The 22,422-nt window shown below is 44.8% G+C and overlaps 1 protein-coding gene across 1 annotated transcript in view; it reads right to left on the bottom strand.

Moving 5' to 3' along the window:
- Positions 1–20,787: 20,787 nt before the first annotated feature.
- MED10 (mediator complex subunit 10) overlaps positions 20,788–22,422 on the bottom strand; it is a 32,816-nt gene continuing 31,181 nt past the window's right edge. Inside the window, exon 4 of the mRNA XM_030190063.1 lies at positions 20,788–21,488. Within this exon, the coding sequence (XP_030045923.1) occupies positions 21,390–21,488 (99 nt within the window). The 3' untranslated portion in view covers positions 20,788–21,389. The remainder of the gene's footprint in view (positions 21,489–22,422) is intronic.

Genomic DNA, 22,422 nt, shown 5'->3' with positions numbered 1-22,422 from the left:
TGGTTGGTGATAGTCCTTGAGAGGACCTTAGTGTCTTTGGTGGTGTAGAGGATCATCCTATTCTTCAGGTACTCAGGGCCATTGCCTTTGAGGGCCTTGAAGATCAGACATAGAGTTTTAAATTTAGCCCTGTATTGTACTGGTAGCCAATAAAGTTTTTGCAAAAATGGTGTGATGTGGTCTGGTTGCTTGCAACCTTCTATGAGTCTTGCTGCTGCATTCTGAATCAACTGGAGCTGGTGCAGGCCCTTTGTAGTTAGACCACTGTATAGTGCATTACAGTATTCCAGTCTTGATGTTATCATGGCATGCACAAGTTGGATAATTACCTTCTCAATGTAAGGAGAGAGGCAGCGTAGCTGTCGCAAATAGTAGAAGAAGCTCTTGAAGGTTGCTTGGATTTGGGGAATCAGAGTTAAGTGTTAAATCTAACTGTATTCCAAGGTAGGAACCTTGTGATTTGAGGGAGAGTTCATACTTCCCAAAAGGGATTTTGATGTCCACTCGTGTTAGAGACCCAGCGAACTTGGGTTCAGGCAAACTTTGTTGTGTTTAGCCCATTCCTGTATCAATGTTAGACAGGTAATTCAAGGCTGTGGGTAAGTCAGGTTCAATAGGTATGAGTAGCTGCACATCATCTGTATAGATGTAGAACTGAGTATCCATTGACCGAATCAGCTCAGCTAGTTGCTTGAGGTAGATATTGAACAGAATAGGTGACAGTATTGATCCTTGTGGTATCCATGGTGGTGATGAGTAGCTGCCAACCATTATGGATTGTTGCCTGTCTGATAGATAGAATCTGAATCAGGCAAGTACTGTTCCATTGATACCTGTTTCTGCCAATCGTGCTAGCATATCATGATCCACAGTGTCAAAACCTGCTGAGAAATCTAGCAGTACTAACACAGAGGTGAATCCCCTCTCTCAGTTTCTGTGAAGATCATCTAGCAGGGATACAAGGACCATTTCTGTTCCATAACCGGATCTGAATCCAGATTGACATGGATCTAGCCAGTTTCTCTCTTCTAGCCAATCATTGTTATGGATATTCTGGACCTTTCAGGCCATAACTAACTTTTCTTTTCTGACTGCAATTTTTCTATTTCACAGTGCTGTTTTTTTTTTTTTTTTTGCTGATACTGCTGTACAAGAAGTTCTGCCAGCTCAGATAAGACTTTTGCTGCTTGGGCACCCCCCCACATAAGGCTCCTGTAGCTAACGGCATGTACTCAGAACACCGGGCAGAATGAACACAATGGTAATAACGAAGTGTAAGGGGGGGGGGGGGGGGGAGAAGTAAGGAGACTGTATACGTGACACTCTCTATGATTGGTGTGTGGTACCAAACTCATTTGTTTCAAGCTGTCACTTAGGGAAAATTTAATTAGAAAATGGCCTGACCACGATAGGGGTGTTATTTCAATACTGTTATCCCAGAATTCTGGGATATCCACCCCTTTGTAGAATACCAGGTTTAGTATGAGACCCTTTTCATGGGTTGGAGAATTGATCACCTGTGTAAGTCCTAATGCTGTCATCATGTCCACAAAAGCAGCTGTGATGGTATCTGGGGTTTCAATGTGTAGATTGAAGTCGCCCATGATCGCCAGCCTAGGGTAATTCAGGGTCACTTGAGTAATCAGGTCTGGGAGTTCTTGCACAGATAATGTGTTGTTATGAGGTGCTCAGTATACCATGAGCACCCAGATTGGGTTTTCCTCTTCAAGTTGGATTAAAAGAGATTCTGATTCACATAGCTGGGGGATGGATATTCTGCACAGTTTGATTGTATCCTGAATCAAGACTGCTCCCCCTCCACCCCATCTTCCTGGTCTTGGTTGATGTTGGATGTTGAAACCTGTTGGGCAAAGTTCAGCCAGTGGTAAACCCCCACTTTCATCTAGCCAGGTTTCACTTATTCCTAGGATGTCAAGATGCTGTTCATGTATGGCATCATGGATCATCAAGGATTTCTTTGCAGCTTACCTGGCATTCACCAGTCCTATAATTCTCAAGGTTGGTCTTGGGGTGCTGGGGGTAGCTTTGGTGTGGCAATGAGGTGATCTTTTAAGTACTGTTATGTAGGTGTTTGACCTCTTGCACATGAGGTAATAGAATAGCCCCATTTTTGCACCACACTCCCTGGAGATGGGCACCAGTATTTACACCAGGTTTCAGCTGGCATAAATACTGGTGCCTGTTAAGGGCTAGACCCCTGCCTATATAACTACACTACACAGCTTGTTAATAACACTACATACTACAGCTATGTATTTATTTTTATGCATTTATATCTCACTTTAATCAAAGTGGGTTACAATCAAACATACATAATTAAAATTATACAACTATAAATAAACATTAAGACTTCATACAGAACTATAACCTAAAAGAGAAAGTCTTATCCCTCCAAGAAAGCCTTCAGAAAACAATGGGTCTTCAAAATTTTTTTAAATTGCTGAACATTTACACAAAGTTTTAAATACCCAGGGAGCTTATTCCACAGCGTAGGTTCTGCAGTAGAGAATGGGTCTCAGTACAAAGATACGCAGGCACAGATGGAAGACATGCCTGGATAATGCAGCATAAACTTGTGTCTCAGTATTTGTTAAGGCCTGCACTGCAGCAGGTAGGTGCCTGTGACCCACTTTGGCTGATGCAAAAGGAACCTCTTTTTCAGAGACATGAACTTCTGGTCATCTCCAGCTGCCCTGGGGAAATTCTTCAGAAATAATGTCACAAGACTGTTCCGAGCCCCGAGTTCCAAGAACTGCATCTTTGATGACATCAAAAGACATTCTTGTGGTTCTCCACACGGACCATGTCGGGTCCCTTTATATTTGCATCAATAAAGTATTTTTCTATAACATCTCCAGTGGTGGAATCGTCCTTTGATCAGCCTCTACTTTTTTCTGTTTAAGCTTCTTGGCGTAGAGGTTTTTCCTGTTTGTGGTTTGTCTCCACACCATAACATACAGATTAGACCCAATTATTTATCTTCTTTTCAGATATAGTGCCTCTGTAAGAACAATTAAAACAGGGCATCTCCTGGGGTCAAGAGTGATCTGATGCTATCATAAGATCCCAAGCTGACTTCATCTCATGGTCTCATCAGCTCATGTACTCCACTGAACTCCTCTACTCATCATAGGAACACTTGAGCGTACGTGGCCAGTATATCCACCCTCTTGCTTACATCTCCATCCTAAGGGAGCAGAAACTTGCTTCACAGTCAGGTTGTTGCTCTGTTGTGCTAGCGGGTATTAGCAGGTGCTTCAATTTTATGGGCCTAAGGAATGTGTTTATTCTGAAACATTTCTGATGTATTCATATGACAATGTCTGAAGAGCATTTGTCTACAACTTTATTCTAAGCTATCTAACATTTGTGACACTCTCTAATTATATGTTTTCATTCTTGGTTATAATGGCTTTTATGATCAGGGACTTGCATCAGTTGTTTGTCAGTGTATCCAGGAGCTAAAGACTCAGATTTGTACAGGCAGAGGGATGGGTCACTAAATCTTAATTTTCCAGAGTGCTACCATAATAGAGTTTGCACATTCCTACTATCATATAGGAGGCAGTATGTTTCTGATTTGCTCCTACAGCAATTGACAAGCTGTGCAATTTCAATTGCTTTCTAGTGAAGCACAGGAGGTTTTAAAGCCTGTTTTTCTTTTCAGGCTGCAACTTATAGAACAGTATAGCTTAGCATCTGCTTTACTAAGGCTGGAGTGTCCTTAAGTGATAAGAACCAGTGGCGTAGCTAGAGGGAGTGCAGGGGGAGCGGTCGCTCCCCCAAACGGAGTTTTAAAAAAATGGCTCCTATGCAGGTCTCAACCGGCGGGGCTGGTACACTGCAGCCAGGATTTCTTTTTTTTAAATTTGCCATTACTTTCTCCACTCCATTTTCCACCCCACCACGTTCCCACCACTACTTTCTGTTTGCCCTCTTCCACCCCACCCCGTCACGGTGGGGTGGAAAAGGGCAGCCCCCGCCTGCACTCCTGCAGCAATAACATCCCACCCTCGCATAGCAGGAAGTACTCGTGTGAAGCCAGAGGCACGCTGCTGTGGATCCAACACCAGCTCAGGCAGCGTGTTATCGCTGCAGGGACCACTCAACAGACCAGGCAGGCTTGACAGTCCCAGGGGCAGCGGTCGCGGGGGGGGGGGGGGGGGGAGAGAGAGAGGGGAAATAGAAGGTGCTGGTCTCGGGGAGGGTGATTGATGGCGGAGAGAGGGGAAACTGAGGGTGCTGGACTGAAAGGGGGATTGAAGGCAAGGAAGTTAGATAAAGCAGGAGTCAGGGTGAGGCTATCTAGCCTTTTCACCCAAAACAATAGCAAAAACTGATTATTAGAAATAAGGGCTTGCCTATTCATTGTCCATCTATAAAACGTTTGAGCTGTTCTAGTTGGATAGGCAGTGCCTTAAAAGGTGGAGGAGAAAACATATATTTTTTAATTTTTTTTACTTATTTGATAGCTTTTTAATTTATTTGAAAGCTTCCCATATGTAGACATAAATATCATGAAATAACAACTGAATATTTATTTATATCACTAAAGCAGCTTAAAAAATTAATGAAGCTGGTAGAAACAGCACTAGTAAACTCTGTATTTTGTGATCATTTTTCTACACTGTTCTATATGATACAGATGGCCAAATTTCAGTGACGATATTCTGTTTCCTGATGGATTCAATTTTATGTTAACTATTGTAATCTGCTTTGGGAAGCCTGGTGTTATAAAGATGGAAAGCAGGAAGAGAAGAGGAAGATGGCAGACTATAGGAGGAGGAGGGAGAGAGTGAGTAAGAGAAGGGGAGAGAGATGATGCTGGACCTACAGGAGATGCAGCTACACAAACCCTGATGGCTTGGTTCCTTCCTGGATTGTGTACATTTAGCAGGCTTTCACTTCTTGTGTGGTTTGCTGTCTATACAACCTGGAAGGCACATGGCATTGGGGATTTGTGTAGCCATGTCTCCTGGCACAATAAGGAGGGAAGGGGGAGAGAGGGGACAGGGAATTGCTGGTCTGTAGGGGTGGAGGGGAGAGGGAATAGGGAAATACTGGACCATAGTGATGAAGGGTTGGGGGGACAAGGAGATGCTGGGCTACAAGGGAATAAGAAGGGAGGGGAGATGTTGGCTTGGTGGAACAATGTGGGGAGAGATCATGGAGGTTCTCAAGGTGAGATGAGCAAGAGGATGGTAAGTACAGAGGGTAGAATTGTATAATATGGAGTGGGTGAAAAAGAAGGGAATATCAGGCTAGGGAAGGAGTGAGACAGGAGAGGTAGGGGTGAGAGAAGATGGAAAGTTGATAGGTACTGGTAAGTGAAATATAGGTGGACTGAAGAGTGAGAAGATAAAATCTGAGAGGAGAGACAGAAAACAGTGAAAGAAAATGTGTCAGAGACAGATAAAGTGAGGAAATAGAAGAAGATAAGAGGGAAATAAGGACATGGACTTCACCCACTGGAAAGAGAGCAGAAAACAGACAGGAAAACAGAAAAGAAGACACCGGGACCAACATGCTTGAAAAAATAAAATACCCAGACAACAAAGGTAGAAAAAAGTGTTTTATTTTGAATTTATTTGGTGGAATATTTTAGCTTTGGGAAATGTGCATCACGGATGTCTTTTTGTAATTTTTATTTTCTTCAGTACAAGAGAAAATACATTTGTGTTTTCATTTCGCCTATGTTGTGGAACATGCCTAGTTTGAATTCTTGGGGTTCCCAGTTCAATTTTTATCTTTATATTTCTAATTTGTGATCTCTTGTTCTGTATTTGATGTGTGACCAAGGTGTGGTATTCTGTGGGCAAGATTTTCTGCGTAGAGTTCGGCAGTCTCGCTTGTTCTGTTTTACCAGTAGTAGATGTATTGGTGTTCTAGGGCTCTGTGTAATATTTATAGTACTAGCTTTTCATAGGTGAATTAGGATTGACATGGTGTGGTAAGTTTTTTTTTGTATAGGTTTTAGTGCCTTTTTGCAGGGTTTTCTGTTTGTGTTATTTCACAAACTGTCTGACTCTGTAGGCTCTGGAGCAACGGCTGCCTTTGATGGCCCTTGTCACCAAAAATAAACATGCTCAGGACTAATGGGCTCCACATTCTGTAGAGTAACCACACAAACAAAAGCCCATCTGATTTAAACAGTTTCTACTAGTGTGACGATGTGAGACAAAAGTTACATGATGGTTGTGAAAATGTTATGTTCATTGTGATAAGACTGGAATGGCACAATTGTTGATGTCACCAATAAAAGTTTATTAAAAAAAAAAAAACAGTTTCTACTAGTGGAAGGAGTGCTCCTGATGTGATGGCCACAATTTGAATAATTTTACTTGCAATTAAGAAGACAGGTTGCCTGCTCTGGCAGGTTCCGGGACCTCTGGTACCTCCCGCCTCCTAATGTAACTTCCAGTTTCCTTGTAGGTGGGATGCAGCAGGCAGCCTATGTTAATCATTGCCGGCCACAGTCACTGCACCAGAGTGACAATACCGGCACTGACTAGTGCCTAATTTACAAAGGTTTGCTCCTCCTAATGTCAAAACCTGGCTACGCCTCTGATAAGAACCATTATTTTTGTGCCAATAATTTTGTGCACAGTTGTGCTGTTAAAGGCAAACGTCAGTCATTTAAGTGCTGTGCATTGTAAGTCCTGTAAGAACAGTCTAGAGTTGTATTAATTTAATGCTTTTCACACTGCGAGTCCGAGTTCCGCTCTCTGGCTTGTCACAGTAAAACAACATCCAGTTTTTCTTTATTCTAGAATGCAAAAGATTTATTTTCCTGTATAGTGTTATCACACCAACATAACTTTTTATGAATACTAGTAAGGGTTGAAGTAGTAACAAACACACACATTCACACTGTTAGCCTGTAACACTATTGTGATTGGCTGCACAAAGTCCCAAATAGAAACAGAACTTACTGTGTGGCAGGAGAGGATTAGAAGGCATGCATTGGTTGAGAGTTTACTGGGCTCTGACCCCCTAAGTACAAGCCTGCTTTTGGTGGAACACCAGTTGGCTCTGGAAACTTTAGTAATCTGTTCACATAGTACAGCCATCTAAAAACAACAGTAGAGTTATTAAATGGAAAAAGGTCAGAACTTGTTCATCAAGTTGCATGACTTGGAACAGTGTGTACATGAGACAATTGGAACTGCTCCAGAGAGATGTAGAAGGGCATTGTCTCCTATCTCATGACTTTTTAATTTTCTCAGGCGTCTCTCATGAGGAACGTTGTCAAAAGCTTTCTGAAAATCCAGATACACTACATCAACCAGCTCTCCTTTATCCACATGTTTATTTACGCCTTCAAAGAAATGAAGCAAATTGGTAAGGCAAGACTTCCCTTTGCTGAACCCATGCTCTGTCCAATTAAACCATGTTTGTCTACATGTTCCGTAATTTTATTCTTTTTAATAGTTCCCATTATTTTCCCCAGCACAGAAGTTAGGCTTGCCAGTCTGTAGTTTCCTGGATCATCCCTGGAACCCTTTTTAAAAATCGGTGTTACATTGACCACCCTCCAATCTTCAGGACAGGTTACAGATCACTAACAACGGATCAGCAATTTCATGTTTGAGTTCTTTCATTACCCTGGGGTGTATGCCATCTGGTCCAGACAATTTATCACTCTTTCACTTGTAAATTTGGCTCAGTAAATCTTCCCAGTTCACTGAGATATCGTTCAGTTCCTCTGCATCATCTCCCTTGTAAACCGTTTCCGGTACAGAGGCCCTTTTTGTTCCTTCATGATATAAAAGAGTCCCCCCGATTTCCTCACAGGCTTTCTGCTTCTGATGTACCTAAAAAAGGTGTTACTATAAGTTTTTGTTTCCATGGCAAGTTTTCCTTCATATTCTCTTTTAGCCCTCTTTAACAGTGCTTTGCATCTAGCTTGACACTTATTTTACTTCTTATTTTCTTCATTTGGATCCTTTTTTATTTATTTGAAGGATGTTCTTTTGGCTCTAATAGCCTTTTTCACTTCATCTTTTAACCACGCTGGCTGCCATTTGGTCTTTTTTCCACCTTTGTTAATACGTGGAATACATCTGGTCTGGGCTTCCACAATGGTATTTTTAATGAACATCCACACCTGATTTTAAGTCCTAACCTTTGTGGTCGACTCAGCTTTTTTTTTTTTTTTAACCTTTTTCCTAATTTTGTAGTAGTCACTCTTTTGAAAATTGAATGCTACTACAGTAGATTTCCTTAGTGACTTCATTCCAAATATCAGTTCAGATTTGATCATGTTATGATCACTGTTTCCCAGTGGATCCAACACCATTAGCTCTCGTACCATGCCCTGCATTCCACTAAGGACTAGTTCTAAAATAGTTCCCCTTCTTGTCAGTTCTTGGACCTGTTGCTCCAAGAAGCATTCATTTATTACATCTAAGAATTTTACCTTCCTAGCACTCCCTAATGTAGCATTTATCCAGTCAATATTGGGGTAATTGAAAATCACCCATTGTTATAATGTTGCCCAATTTGCCAGCTTTCCTAAACATTTGTTCATTTGTCCGTTCATTCTGTCGTGGCGGACAGTAGTACAGCCTTACCAGTATACTCTTTCCCTTCACACATGGCATTTTTATCCACAAGGATTTCAAGTTACTGTTTCAAGTAGAATATTTTGTTTGACTCTATTCCCTCTTTAACACATAGTGCAACCCCCCCCTCCAATTTGATTTGCTGTATCATTGTGATATAATTTGTACCCTAACAAAGTGTTCCACTGATTGTCCTCCTTTCACAAGGGCTCTGAGATGCCTATTGTATTTACCTCTTCATTTAGTGCTTTATATTCCAACTCTTCCACCTTATTTTTTAGGCATCTAACATTTGAATATAACACTTCAAATTGTGCTTTTTCCTAGCATCTACAAGCTGCTAATGTAATAGTATCAGTTTATTACTGAAATATGTAGCATATTTGCTGGATTATATATACACCAATATATCTGTGCAGCTTTTAAATATATATATATATTTGACACTGCAGCAGAAAAAATAGTTTCATTCCAAAAGCCCTCTTCCCTCTCCCTTTGGGGAATATTTACAAGACAAAGGTACTGCTGCAGTGGCAGGGACCTCACCTTGCCTTTTCTCATTCCTTAAGCAAAAGACTTAAGACTGCTTTAAAGTTTTAAATTGACTCTATTCCTCTGATCAACACAACAAAGATTGGACCTAACCAGAGGATGCAAGGAGACAAGCAAGTGGGAAAGGTGTGAAACACTCCATTGAAAACAAAGACTTCAGAGGGGAAACCATAAACAGGACATTTGCTTGTCAAAGGTATACCTGCCCCTCCTATCAGCTTTCAGACATGTGCAGAAAGGAAGGACTTGTAATGTGTATCTGCTCCAGAGACTGAGCAGGAAGCCCTGTAAGTCTCGTGATGTCATAAGACATGAGACCAAGACTCAGGGGTCGTGTGCAGACATGAGACCAAGATACCACAATGCTTTGCAAATGCCCAAGGGTCGTGTGGAAACCAGGACAAAGATCCACATGGCATATCCTTCTGCAGCTTGCAAGATATAAAAGGACAAGCTGTTTCCCAAGACTCAGATTCTCTTCACTGCAAACAACTCAGATTCTCTTCAGCTGCAAGCAACTCAGATCCATTCACTGCAGAAGCCCTGCTCCTGTCCTCAACATGTGCTCATCAATCAGCTGGACCACAGCATGCTTGTAACAAGGAATTGTAAGTTAACCTACCTGCTACTTTGTTCTATTTTATGCACAGATTATCTGTTCTAAGATCCTTTTAAAACCTACCTCTCGTGTGCAATTGTATATTAAATCAATCTTTTTGAAGCTAAAAATACGGTCTCTTTGTGTTCTGAGTATATACTTAATCTATTCAATTTATTGCAATTATCACCTGTGGTGATTGGTGGCGAAATTGATATCCTAAAACTTATAACTACAGCGCCTGCTCTTAAATTATAAACAGTGGCGAGTTGCTCTCGAGCTGTTTTCCCCAAAATAAATCATTTCTTGTAACACTTTGAAGTTGATGGGGATTATTTGCATCCTTTACTCTGTTTTCCCATTAAACTCTTCTGGCTTTCTTTCACCACTATTGAAACCTTGCTATTGGGATTCCCTAAATTTCCTGTTTCAATCCTTTGATACTGAACCATGCACTCCTGGGCGACTATCTGCTCCCCCCCACCCCCCCCATAATTTTTGTAGGGACTGAAGTCAGCTCTGAGCTGGCAGGGAGACATAACCATAGGCGCCGACTCCATGGGTGCTCAAGCACCCCCAATATTTTGCGACCCATCACCCAACCAGAACGTGCCGTCGGAAGTTCCAGTCCAACCCCAGCCCGACCTCTTTTCCCACAACAGCCCTCCTCGTCTTCCTGCTGCCCAGCGTTTAAAACGATCCAAATAAAAGAACAAATGTCTCTATCCGAATACAAGGTAGCTTATGCTAGGCCACCCAGCATTTAAAACTCATTTTACCTCGTCGCGGCAGCAGTGAAAGGAGCAGGCTCGCCTTCAGCCTTCCCTCTCAGCGTCCCGCCCTTGCAGAAACAGGACATGAGGGCAGGACGCTGAGAGGGAAGGGAAGGCGAGCCTGCTTCTTTCACTGCCGCCATTACTTGAAGATTGTTGTTCATATATTTCCTTAAGACAACAGGGAAGATGATTATTTATAGAAGAAATTTAAATTAGTGAGACTTGTATTTACAGTTAGAACGAATGGGTTTCTAGATATTTAACAAGATTTGCTTTTTAAAGATCCACTGTTAAACTAGTCTATGTGAAGTGTTTTACACGTAAAGATGGGATTACTAATATACCATAAGATGATTTGTTTGGACTATTTTATTAGTTATTTTTGTGCCCACGTAATATCCTGCATATTTGTATTACACATTCTATCCCTCAAACATGTGTGTATATATATCTGTATGTATAGCACGTTGCATTGATTTTTTATCTTTATGTTCTTCTAGACATAGGATTAATTATTTTTTATTCTAGTTTTTGTTTTTTTATATACAAAAGCATTTGGTTGTGTCTTTTTTAGTGTTTTATGACTGTATATGTAAATACTATGTTGCATGTGTTTTTATTTATAGTATAAGGACTCCTGAGGCAGGCCAGTGGGCCGAAACACGGTCGTGTCAAGTTCCTTTGTGTTATTTTATTGATCTGGACTCATCAATAAATTGAACTGTTTACACATCATCTGGAGACTTTTCCTTTGAGTCATCTTCGCTCTGTTTTTTGTGTGTTTGGACTTGCGTAGTTTTTGCACTTCTGTTTACACATAATTATGAGCTAAACCATCTATAACCATGTTCCAAGGTTATAGTGATGGGAAGATCAGAACAGGATATCCAATGCTTATATTGCCCCTTGAAAGCAGGACATGGTGCTGGAGGTTTGGGGGCTGTGGTCAAGGATTTACCTGTGATGGAAGCGCAAGCTTGGGGTGCCCTGGATCAGAACAACTCCATACTTAAAATGGACATAAAGTTAGACATTTGCTTCCAGTGTTATGTATTACATCCAATTTAGCATAAAATTTTACTTCACTGGCTTGTTGCAAATAATTTGCTTATTACATAAATAAAAAGTTAGCATAACCCCCCCCCCCCCCCGCCAAAAAAAACCCTACATTAAAAATCTGATATGAATTTTCATGCAGCTTTATTATATATGGTTGCTAGATTGTAAGCAGTTTTTGGAATAGACATGTACCGACTTTAGGGGTCCTTTTACTAAGCCGCAGTACTGTTTTTAACGCGTGGCAGAAGTCAGCAGGCAGTAAACACAGAGACGCATCGCCAGCTGATTTCTACCACGAGGTAGAAATGCTACCGTGGCTTAGTAAAAGACCCCCTTAATGATCCTTCAGCTTGGAATTGGAAAGAAAAGTAGTAAAATCTGAAATCCTAATCCATACAGGTCTCCCCAGCCAAAGTGTTACAGAATCAATACAATACCATGTATTGCAACATCAAGGAGCTTCCTTCTTCCACTAAGCACATGTTTTAATCCCACTGCAAGACTGAACTGTTAATAATTCATACTAATTGATGACTGAAAATCAGTACAGTGCAATCCACTTAAGTGCAAGGGTCTGGGGCAAAAGAAATACATGCAGTTAGCTGGAGCATGCACTTAACTGTTGTGACCCAAAGAAGCTTGACATCTGATAAACATATGTGCAGTACTGTTTATTATTATACGTACAGAATAGTCTCCGTTAATTGACATTAGGCTTATTTGAGTAATCAGTTATAGTCCTCTGTACACTACTAGGTCTGTGAGTTCCGTAGACTACGTCTGCTAGATGGTAAAAACTGTCATAGCACTGACATCCAGTGGCCTCCAGATAGGCCCGCACAGTGTTGAGACTCTCCAGCACTCTTGAAAAAGTGACAGGTGGCGGTTGTTGAATTTCGTCAGCATGTGCCTCGCTGCTCATTTCATCCTCTGTTTCATCATCAGCATTGTTGCCTGCGTGTAGGCGCATATCTCCACATCAGTGCTGTCGTCAGCTGTTTGTAGATCGTAATCAATAGCTACGTAGCGATGAAACTCCTCTTCACTAACACCGGCTGGGATGTCAATAACCTGTTCATCCGACACGTTTGCAACAGCTGCACCCCCCACCCCACATCCCTAACAAAGCTTGCCCACTTGTAGCAGTTCACAATGGTTGCCCGTGTAACATACTACTACTACTACTTAACATTTCTAGAGCGCTACTAGGGTTACGCAGCGCTGTACAAATTAACGAATAAGGACGGTCCCTGCTCAGAAGAGCTTACACTCTAAAGGACGAAATGTCAAGTTGGGGTATATGAGATTTCCAGGCTTCTTTCTGCATATGTAGGGAATCCAACAGTGATAGATTACGAGCCAGTTCAACAGCACATTTATCCTTGCCAGTCTGGTCATCCATAATGCTCATCAGACGACGTAGCACAAGAGCCTGATAATGTTGTTTGAAATTGGCTATTATGCCCTGATCCATAGGTTGGATCAGAGTAGTGTTTGGTGGTAGGAAGACCACCTTGATGTTAGACAGCCTGACTTCATCACTGTGTGCAGCACAATTATCACAAAGCAACAAAATCTGACGCCTTTGTGCCCACATTCTAGTGTCTAACTTCTTTAGCCACTGCTTCCAAATTTCCCCACTCATCCATGAATTTGCGTTAGCCTCGTATGACACCGGAAGTCGCTTAACTTTCTTGAACCAACGGGGCTGTTTGCTCTTTCCAATGACGAGGGGTTCCAACTTCTCACTCCCATCCATATTGCAGCAAAGGAGGATCGTCAGTCGGTCCTTCAACATTTTACCTCCAGTAGTTTCGGCATGTCTGAATGCAAGTGTTCAATCACAAATCACTCGTCAATAGAGATCGTTTTCATCAGCATTGAAAATGTTACGAGGTGCAAACTCATTCAAGATGGTAGGAAGAACTGAAACAACCCAATTCTCAGCACCAAACTCATCAGCGTCTTGTTTCCCACCATGCTGTTTCTTGAATTTTATGTTGTTCCTCTCCTTCCATCTTTCCAACCATCCAACAGTGGCTTTGAATTCAGTTAGTCCAAGACTTTCAGCTAACTTTCTCCATAAGCAGTGGACCACTGACAGGAAACTGTGTCTGCTCCTGACTCGAGAAAACCACTGAAGAAGAGCATCTTCTACCTCCTCAGCTTTTCCCACGCGCTTTCGTTTCCCGTTGTGGATTTGTATTGTTTTGCCAGTCTTCCAGAAGCTGGTCTTTCTGCTTCAAGACATGTGAAATTTGACTGGGATTGTCACCATATTCTTTAGCAATAGATGCTTGACTTTGTTTGTTTTCTAATTTAAGAACTTCTATTCGTTCAGCCAGTGTTAAAGTCTTACAGTTTCGCTTATTCTGCCTGTGGCAGTTAAAGGGGTGGTAAATTTGAAATCTCGTTGGTTGTAAAGCGCCAATCGACTTCCATAATCCATCCACGCGCTAATGCGGAGTCTTTCCTGCGGAGGAGCAGTCTTAAACCATGCATATAAGCAAATCTTGCACTTATCAGTGGTGAGCTAAGGGAAAATTAGGTTCTTACCATGATAATTTTCTTTCCTTTAGTCACAGCAGATGAAGCCATTACAGATGGGCTGTGTCCATCAACCAGCAGGGGGAGATAAAGAGCACTCAACTTTTCTCAGTGCCTCATGGCCAGCTAGCTCCACTGCCTCTTCAGTATTTGAAGCTTCCAAAGCAGTATGGCAAACCGCAATGGGAATAACATGAACTTTCCTCACAGCGAACGATGGCCCCTTAACAAGGGCATGAACTCAAAAAAGGAGGGAATGAACTCATCCTCCTGGAGGGAATAAACTCGTCCTCCATTTCGTATAAACGGAGGGAATACTTGCATCCTCCTGGAGGAATAAACTCATCCTCCCAAATCATGAACTGGAGGGAATGAACTCATACTCCTATAACTGTAACAAGAATCCTGAAGACTGTTTTCCGACTCCCCAAGGAAGGAATATAACTTCAGGAAACAAGAACAGCACCTAAAATCAGAATCACTGCAATACAGACAATCATACAGGGAGGGCTCATGGCTTCATCTGCTATGACTAAAGGAAAGAAAATTATCATGGTAAGAACCTAATTTTCCCTTCCTTGTCATCAAGCAGATGAAACCATTACGTATGAGATGTAACAAAGCAATCCCTAAATAGGGTGGGAACAAGCCACACCACGCGCTAGCACCTGTGCTCCAAAACGCGCATCCCTCCTGGCAGCCACATCCAGCCTGTAATGTCAGGCGAAAGAGAGCTTAGAAGCCCATGTTGCAGCACTGCAAATCTCATGAAGAGAGAGTGCTCCAGTTTCCGCCCAGGAAGAGGAAATCGCTCTTGTGGAATGTGCCTTAAAGGCTTCAGGCGGAGCCCGGCCAGACAGCAGATATGCTGAAAAGATAGCTTCTTTGAGCCAACGGGCAATAGTGGCTTTAGACGCTGAAGACCCTCTGCAAGGACCTGCAAACAGCACAAAAAGATGATCAGAGGTCCTGAAAGAATTTGTAATTCGCAGATACTGCAACAGAGTCGTGCGCACATCCAAAAGGTGCAACTGCCCAAATGAACCTGGAAACTCCTCCTCAACAAAGGAGGGAAGAAAAACAGGCTGGTTTAGGTGAAACGCTGAAACCACCTTAGGCATGAAGGAAGGCACGGTCCGAACCGTGACCCCTGACTCTGAGAATTGCAGAAAAGGGTCTCTACAGGACAGCGCCTGGAGCTCTGACACTCGTCTCGCTGAGGTAATGGCCACTAAAAAGACGGCCTTCAGTTTCAAATCTTTCTCTGAAGTTCCGAAGCGGTTCAAAGGGAGCACCCTGAAGGGTCTTCAATACTAACCCCAGGTTCCAAGCTGGACAAGGTGCCCACACGGGAGGACGGAGCCGAAGCATCCCTCTAAGAAACCGTGCCACATCTGGATCAGCAGCTAAGGACATGCCTTCAACCTTGCCATGCAGGGAGGCCAATGCTGCCACTTGCACCCGCAGGGAATTATAGGCCAAGCCTTTGTGTACACCATCCTGCAAAAAGTCCAGAATCGGCGAGACAGGAGCCCGCAACGGAGAAAGCGCTCTTGAAACACACCAGACTTCAAACTGGTGCCAAATCCTGGCATAAGCCACGGAAGTGGAGCGCTTACGGGTCTGCAGGAGAGTGGAAATTACCTTATTCGAGTAGCCTTTATCTCTCAATTGCGCCCTCTCAATCGCCATGCCATAAGACCAAAGCGGCAGGCATCCTCCATGGCCACCGGACCCTGTGACAACAGGTGCGGAACCAGAGGTAACGGCCTCCAACAGCATCTGTCGGAGGTCCGCAGACCAAGACTTCCTGGGCCAATCCGGGGCGATGAGCACCACTTCTCCTGGATGCAGCCGAATCCACAGGAGCACTCGCCCTCTCAAAGGCCACGGAGGGAAGACATACAGCAAGCCCAGGGGCCAGGGTTGAGCCAAGGCATCCAACCCGGCAGCACGACGATCCCTCCGTCTGCTGAAGAAGCACGGGACTTTGGCATTGGAACTGGTCGCCATAAGATCCATCACTGGCTTGCCCCATTTGGCACATATCTGCAGGAATACATCGTCTGCTAGTTCCCACTCCGCTGAATCGATCCGATGCCTGCTTAGACAGTCAGCTTGCACGTTGCTCTGACCTGCAATGTGAGCTGCTGACAGGGACTGTAGATGCAGCTCGGCCCAGTGGCAAATTTGTTCAGCCTGCGCGGCTAGAGCTCTGCACTGAGTGCCGCCTTGTCGATTTATGTAGGCCACTGCTGTCGTGTTGTCCGACATCACTCGAACAGCCAATCCTTCCAGGGTCACTTGAAAGGCCAGAAGAGCCAGAAACACCGCTTTCAACTCCAGGCGGTTGATAGACCACTCCGACTCGTCGGGTGTCCACAGACCCTGGGCATGCTTCCCCTGGCAATATGCGCCCCCAGCCCTTCAGGCTGGCACCTGTCACCACTAGGCACCAATCGGGGAGCGCCAGCGGCATTCCCCGCCGCAACATGCTGTCCGAGAGCCACCACTCCATACTGAGGCGGGCCGCAGGGAGCCAAGAAAGTCTGCATTGATAATCCTGAGATACTGGAGACCATCGTTGAAGTATAGAATACTGTAGAGGTCTCAGGTGCGCTCTTGCCCATGGCACCACTTCCAAGGTGGCTGTCATCGATCCCAACAGCTGGACAATGTTCCAAGCTCGCGGGCGGGGCATCCTCAGGAGCAGACGGACCAGATTCTGAAGCTTGCACCGCCTTTGTTCGGGAAGAAACACATAGCCCGAGGCTGTGTCGAACCTGGCCCCCAAATATTCTAGAGATTGCGAGGGGGTCAGGTAACTTTTGGCCATATTGACGACCCAGCCCAGAGATTGAAGGACTGAAACCACTCTGGCTGTAGCTAGATGACTCTCTTTTTCTGAGTCTGCTCTGATGAGCCAGTCGTCTAGGTACGAGTGAACCCGGATATCCTCTCGCCTGAGAAAGGCAGCTACTACCACCATAACCTTGGAGAAGGTTCGGGGAGCTGTGGCGAGGCCAAAAGGCAAGGCCCGAAACTGGAAATGTTTTCCCAACACCGCAAAAACTTCTGGCGCGGGGGCCAAATTGGTATGTGCAAGTAAGCTTCTTTCAGATCCAGAGCCGTGAGAAACTCTCCTGGCTGTACCGCCGCAATGACGGAGCGCAGGGTTTCCATGTGAAAATGCCACACTCTTAAGGACTTGTTTAGCTTTTTTAAGTCCAGGATCGGGCGAAAAGACCCGCCTTTTCGTGGCACCACAAAGTAAATGGAGTAGCGGCCTAGACCTTGTTCGGCGGGAGGCACCGGGGTCACAGCCCCTATCTGGCTCAGACTGTGCAGAGTCTCCTCTACCGCCGCCCGTTTGGCGGCAGAAACGTATCGGGACTCCACAAACACGTCTCTCACCGGGGCATCGAATTCTATTCGGTATCTGTCTCTGATTAGGTCCAAGACCCACTGATCTGCGGAGATTTTGGCCCACTCCTCGAAAAAGAGGGAAAGTCTTCCTCCGATGATAGGAAACGAGGAGAGGGCCGGCGCACCATCATTGAGAGGGTCGCCCCTGAACTCCAGGCCTTGAACCGGCAGCTGTGGAACGTTTGTCTGAGCGAAAGGAGTTTCTCTGCTGAAAGCGGGCACGCGAAGTGAACCCAGCAGCACGCCCCGGGCGGTACCTTCTAGCTTCACGGAAGCGAGGTCTGTAAGAGGATCGGACCGCCTGACCCTTAGAGGAAGGCTTCGGCCTATCTTCGGGCAAGCGCTGAGGTTTGGAATCCCCCAGGCCTTTAACAATGTTTTCCAGCTCCTCACCAAACAGGAGAAGGCCTTGAAAGGGCAACTTCACCAACCTTTGCTTAGAGGCCATGTCCGCCGTCCAATGTCGTAGCCAAAGAGTGCAGCGAGCCGCCACTGCTACAGCCATTTGCTTAGCCGAAGCTCTGACCATATTATAAAGGGCGTCAGCCAAAAAGGACAAGGCCGACTCCATCCGCGGAGCCACTTCAGATAAGGTCTCCGCTCCATCACCGGGCTGTTCCACTGCCTGCTGTAACCAAGCCAGGCAGGCTCAAGCAGCATAACAACTGCATGCAGACGCCCGAACAGTGAGACCTGCCAAATCAAAGGACCGCTTCAGAGCTGAATCAAGCCTGCGGTCTTGAATATCCTTCAGGGCAACACCTCCTTCAACAGGGAGGGTAGTTCTCTTTGTCACAGCCGTGACCAGTGCATCCACTTTAGGCATTGCAAAGTGAGCCAAATGTTCCTCACTCAGAGGGTATAATTGCCCCATAGCCCTGGCAACCTTCAAAGGTCCCTCGGTGTCAGCCCACTGAGCCAAAATAAGTTCTTGGATGGAGTCATGCAAAGGAAAGGCTCGAGCAGGCTTTCTGGTACTAGCCATCCTTGAATTAACCAAGGAGGCTGTGCCACTCCCAGGATCTTCAATCGAGAGGGCTTGTAAGGCATCTGAAATAAGCGCTGGCAGCTCCTTGCGGTGGAAAATCCTCACCACAGACAGATCATCAAGCTCCTGTGGCAATTCTGCACCCGACTCTGGCTCCTCAGCCCAAGAAGTTCTGCCAGACCCCTCAGAATCTTCATAGCCCGACCACGGGGGGGGGGGGGGGGGGGGGGGGGGGGGGGGGGAAGGGGGTGCGCCACACTCAGAAGGGGAATTAGCCCTTCTGCGTTTATCAGGAGGATAAGAAACAGGCAAAGTCAACTCCAAAAGGCCAGGATCCACCGGGGGGGGGGGGGGGGGGGGGGGAAGGTAAAGGGTCCGAAGATCCCTGTGGAAGAGCTCTTTTAAGCATGTATACTCTGGAGGAAAGGAGAAACAGGTTTGATATGATACAGACATTCAAATATTTGAAAGGTATTAATCCGCAAACGAACCTTTTCCGGAGATGGGAAGATGGTAGAACGAGAGCACATGAAATGAGATTGAAGGGGGGCAGACTCAAGAAAAATGTCAGGAAGTATTTTTTCACGGAGAGAGTAGTGGATGCTTGGAATGCCCTCCCGCGGGAGGTGGTGGAAATGAAAACGGTAACGGAATTCAAACATGCGTGGGATAAGCATAAAGGAATCCTGTGCCAAAGGAATGGATCCTCAGGAGCTTAGTCAAGATCGGGAGGCGGGGCTGGTGGTAGGGAGGCAGGGATAGTGCTGAGAACACTTATACGGTCTGTGCCAGAGCCGGTGGTGGGAAGCGGGACTGGTGGTTGGGAGGCGAGGATAGAGCTGGGCAAACTTATACGGTCTGTGCCAGAGCCGGTGGTTGGGAGGCGGGGATAGTGCTGGGCAGACTTATACGGTCTGTGCCCTGAAGAGCACAGGTACAAATCAAAGTAGGGTATACACAAAAAGTAGCACATATGAGTTATCTTGTTGGGCAGACTGGATGGACCGTGCAGGTCTTTTTCTGCCGTCATCTACTATGTTACTATGTATGCCCTATGCAGCATTAAAAACAAAATCAGGGGAGAAAACCCCTCCCTGACCGCCCGGATCCTGCCCAGGGCTATCAGCTCTATTATTACCCTCACTCAGAGGACCCCCCCCCCCCCCACCCCGGATTCAGGGCTCTCCGTCGCAACGGAGGCCGCACCATGTAGAAAATCCAAAATGGCGTCCGCTGCCAGCTCAGAGCGTGAAAGATCGCCGCTCGCCATGCTCGGGCCGGCTCTACCGTCTGTACAGCACGAATTACAGAACCCCGCTGCTGATTTGCGCTTGCCACATTTAGAATAGCGCTTTACAGTCTCCGCAGCCATCGCTGAAAACGGTGGTAAAATTCAAAAATGGCGCCAAAAACATCCCGATCGCAGGCCCACCCCGGAGGAGTCAGAAAACACTCTTACCTCACTGGACCGAGTATCACAGCTCCGGTCCTGCAGAAGAATCTCAAGAAAAAACCTCTTTTCCAAGATCGCTGCGCTAAAGCGCGACGCGACTTTAATTAATTATTTATTTATTTTTACGCTGAGGAAAGCAGAGGCAAAAGAGGTAAATAAAAACACTCCGGAGGCTCGGATAAGTGGGAAAGGCAGGGAAAGGCGAACCAATGTGCTTGCATCCACTGAGTGGGAAAGGACAGGGAAAAGCAAGCTAATATGTCCACATCCACGGGGGCATGGGTAAGGCAGGGAAAGGGCTGACCTATGTGCCTTCAAAGTGAAGCTGCTATAGCCTCTAACACCCCGGCTAACAACTGGCAAGCCAGGAGCCACCCCCAGGCAGATTTTGATGGCGCTCGAAGAAGCTGCAGCCTCCCTGCTTGGGGAGATAGAGAATACCATACTGAAGAGGCAGTGCAGCTAGCTGGCCATGAGGCACTGAGAAAAGTTGAGTGCTCTCTATCTCCCCCTGCTGGTTGATGGACACAACCCACACGTAATGGCTTCATCTGCTTGATGACAAGGAAACTGAAGGTTGTCCCCATAGAAATTGATGGTGCCAAAAACGGGACTGAAGCATGACATGCAGTTAAACAAAGCATGCGCTTATCTGACGTGCACTTAAATGGAGTGCACTGTATATAAAAGCACATGCTTACTTTTTTGGGCCTTCAAAGTTCAAATACATCTGGCCTTTCTTTTTTAAATAAAGACTGTAGTACCATAAGCCTTTATTTACAATTGATTGGGTGCCCCCCCCCCCCTATTGTATGCCACCTCCTAACTTGCTTAACCAAGCCACTAAACTAGTGCTGCTTGCCATAAGTCCTCAGGCTTCAATTTCCCCTGAAACATAACATGGCTACTTTAGAAAAGGGTGGGACTTAGATCCTCTAGTGCAGACCCCACCACTGAGTCAAGGGCCAGCCACTACCTAATACCATGTAAAAGTTACAGTAGTATAAAAAGCAGAAGTAATTTTAAGTGTTTATTGCATACTTCCCCTAATCTAAAAACAAAATGCAAAAATTAGTACATTTTCATGAAATAGCTATAATTTCCATTACAAAACATTCAGCATTAGAAAAAGAACATACATAAATAATCCCAAAAGATTTGGTTGTGTTCAGACCACACACACATGTTCCATAGATCTGGAGGGTATAAACAGACCATTTCTGTATACTGAAAAAATGGCAATAGAATAATCAGAAACTTGGAAAACCACTTCTGATACAGGAAGAGTTATTATCCATGTTAAGTTATATCCTTCTAGTCCACAAAATTCAAATTTTTCCAAACGTGAACAAAAAAAACCCCACCCCTAAAATCACTTGAATGTCCTTTCTGATGAGCAACTGGATTACGAAGAGGAGTGGTCTTCACCTCTGATAGCTCTGTACTTTGCCATGTCTTCTGGAAACACTTTACTTAGCTCCTGAATCAAGAGGCTTTTAAATTTCTACAGAAAAAAATACATAAGAAAAATATGAAAGTGATGTTCACATATACAGTTTTTCAACTATTTTTGATAGTCCCACATTTGACACTGAATACAGTTTCTCTGATTTGGTAGAAAATAAGTGTAATTTCTTACTTCTGTTAAGTACTATAAGAAAAAAAAAATTGCAATTTTTTTAAATAGTTAAAAAAAAATGAACTTATTATATCTCCAATGGTACCCAATGTAAGTACAGAGCAAGGGCTACTTTGTTCATATTATCAGGTCACATGTTCTAACAGTGGGGGGGGGGGGGGGGGGGTGCAGCTGTTGCAATAAAATGAACAAGAACAGGGTCTCATAAGAGACCTTTGTGTCTTCTATATGAGCATAGAAATGAAAAAATGTTGTTAAATTTGTCAGCACTTCTATGAGATTAAATAAAAGAAAAAGATAAAAAAAATTCAGATAGTAGATTCATACACAATGTTTGTCTGAAACTCATTCTTCCGTAAAAGAGATCATTAAAAAATATGACTGAGAACAGATGAGGACATGCTTGCTAAGGCAGCCTGAGCTCAGCATTCTATATTTGTAACACAGCACTGACATCACCAGTGTCAGTCTGTATACTTCTTTACTCAGTTGCCGGAGAATGTATTGACAGCAGCAGAGGCGTATGTGGACTTCGGCAGGAGGGGGTGGCCAGAGCCAGAGTGAGGGGGCACATTTTAGCCCCCCCCCCCCACCATTGTCGGACCCCCCCCCCACCGCCAACTTTCACCCCCCCCTGCCGATTACCCTCTCCACCCCTCCTCCCGCCGCCGTCGCCTACCTTTGCTGGTGGGGGACCCCAACCCCTGCCAGCTGAGGTCCTTCCATTGCAAAGCTGGGGGGAACCCCAACCCCCATCAGCCGAGGTCCTCTCTTCCGTTGCAGCAAAGCTTCCTTCAGT

The sequence above is a fragment of the Microcaecilia unicolor genome, chromosome 1 (genome assembly GCF_901765095.1).
Source record: "Microcaecilia unicolor chromosome 1, aMicUni1.1, whole genome shotgun sequence".
NCBI lineage: Eukaryota > Metazoa > Chordata > Amphibia > Gymnophiona > Siphonopidae > Microcaecilia > Microcaecilia unicolor.
The sequence above is the reverse complement of the archived record's forward strand: the minus strand, read 5'-3'. Positions and strand labels throughout refer to the sequence as shown.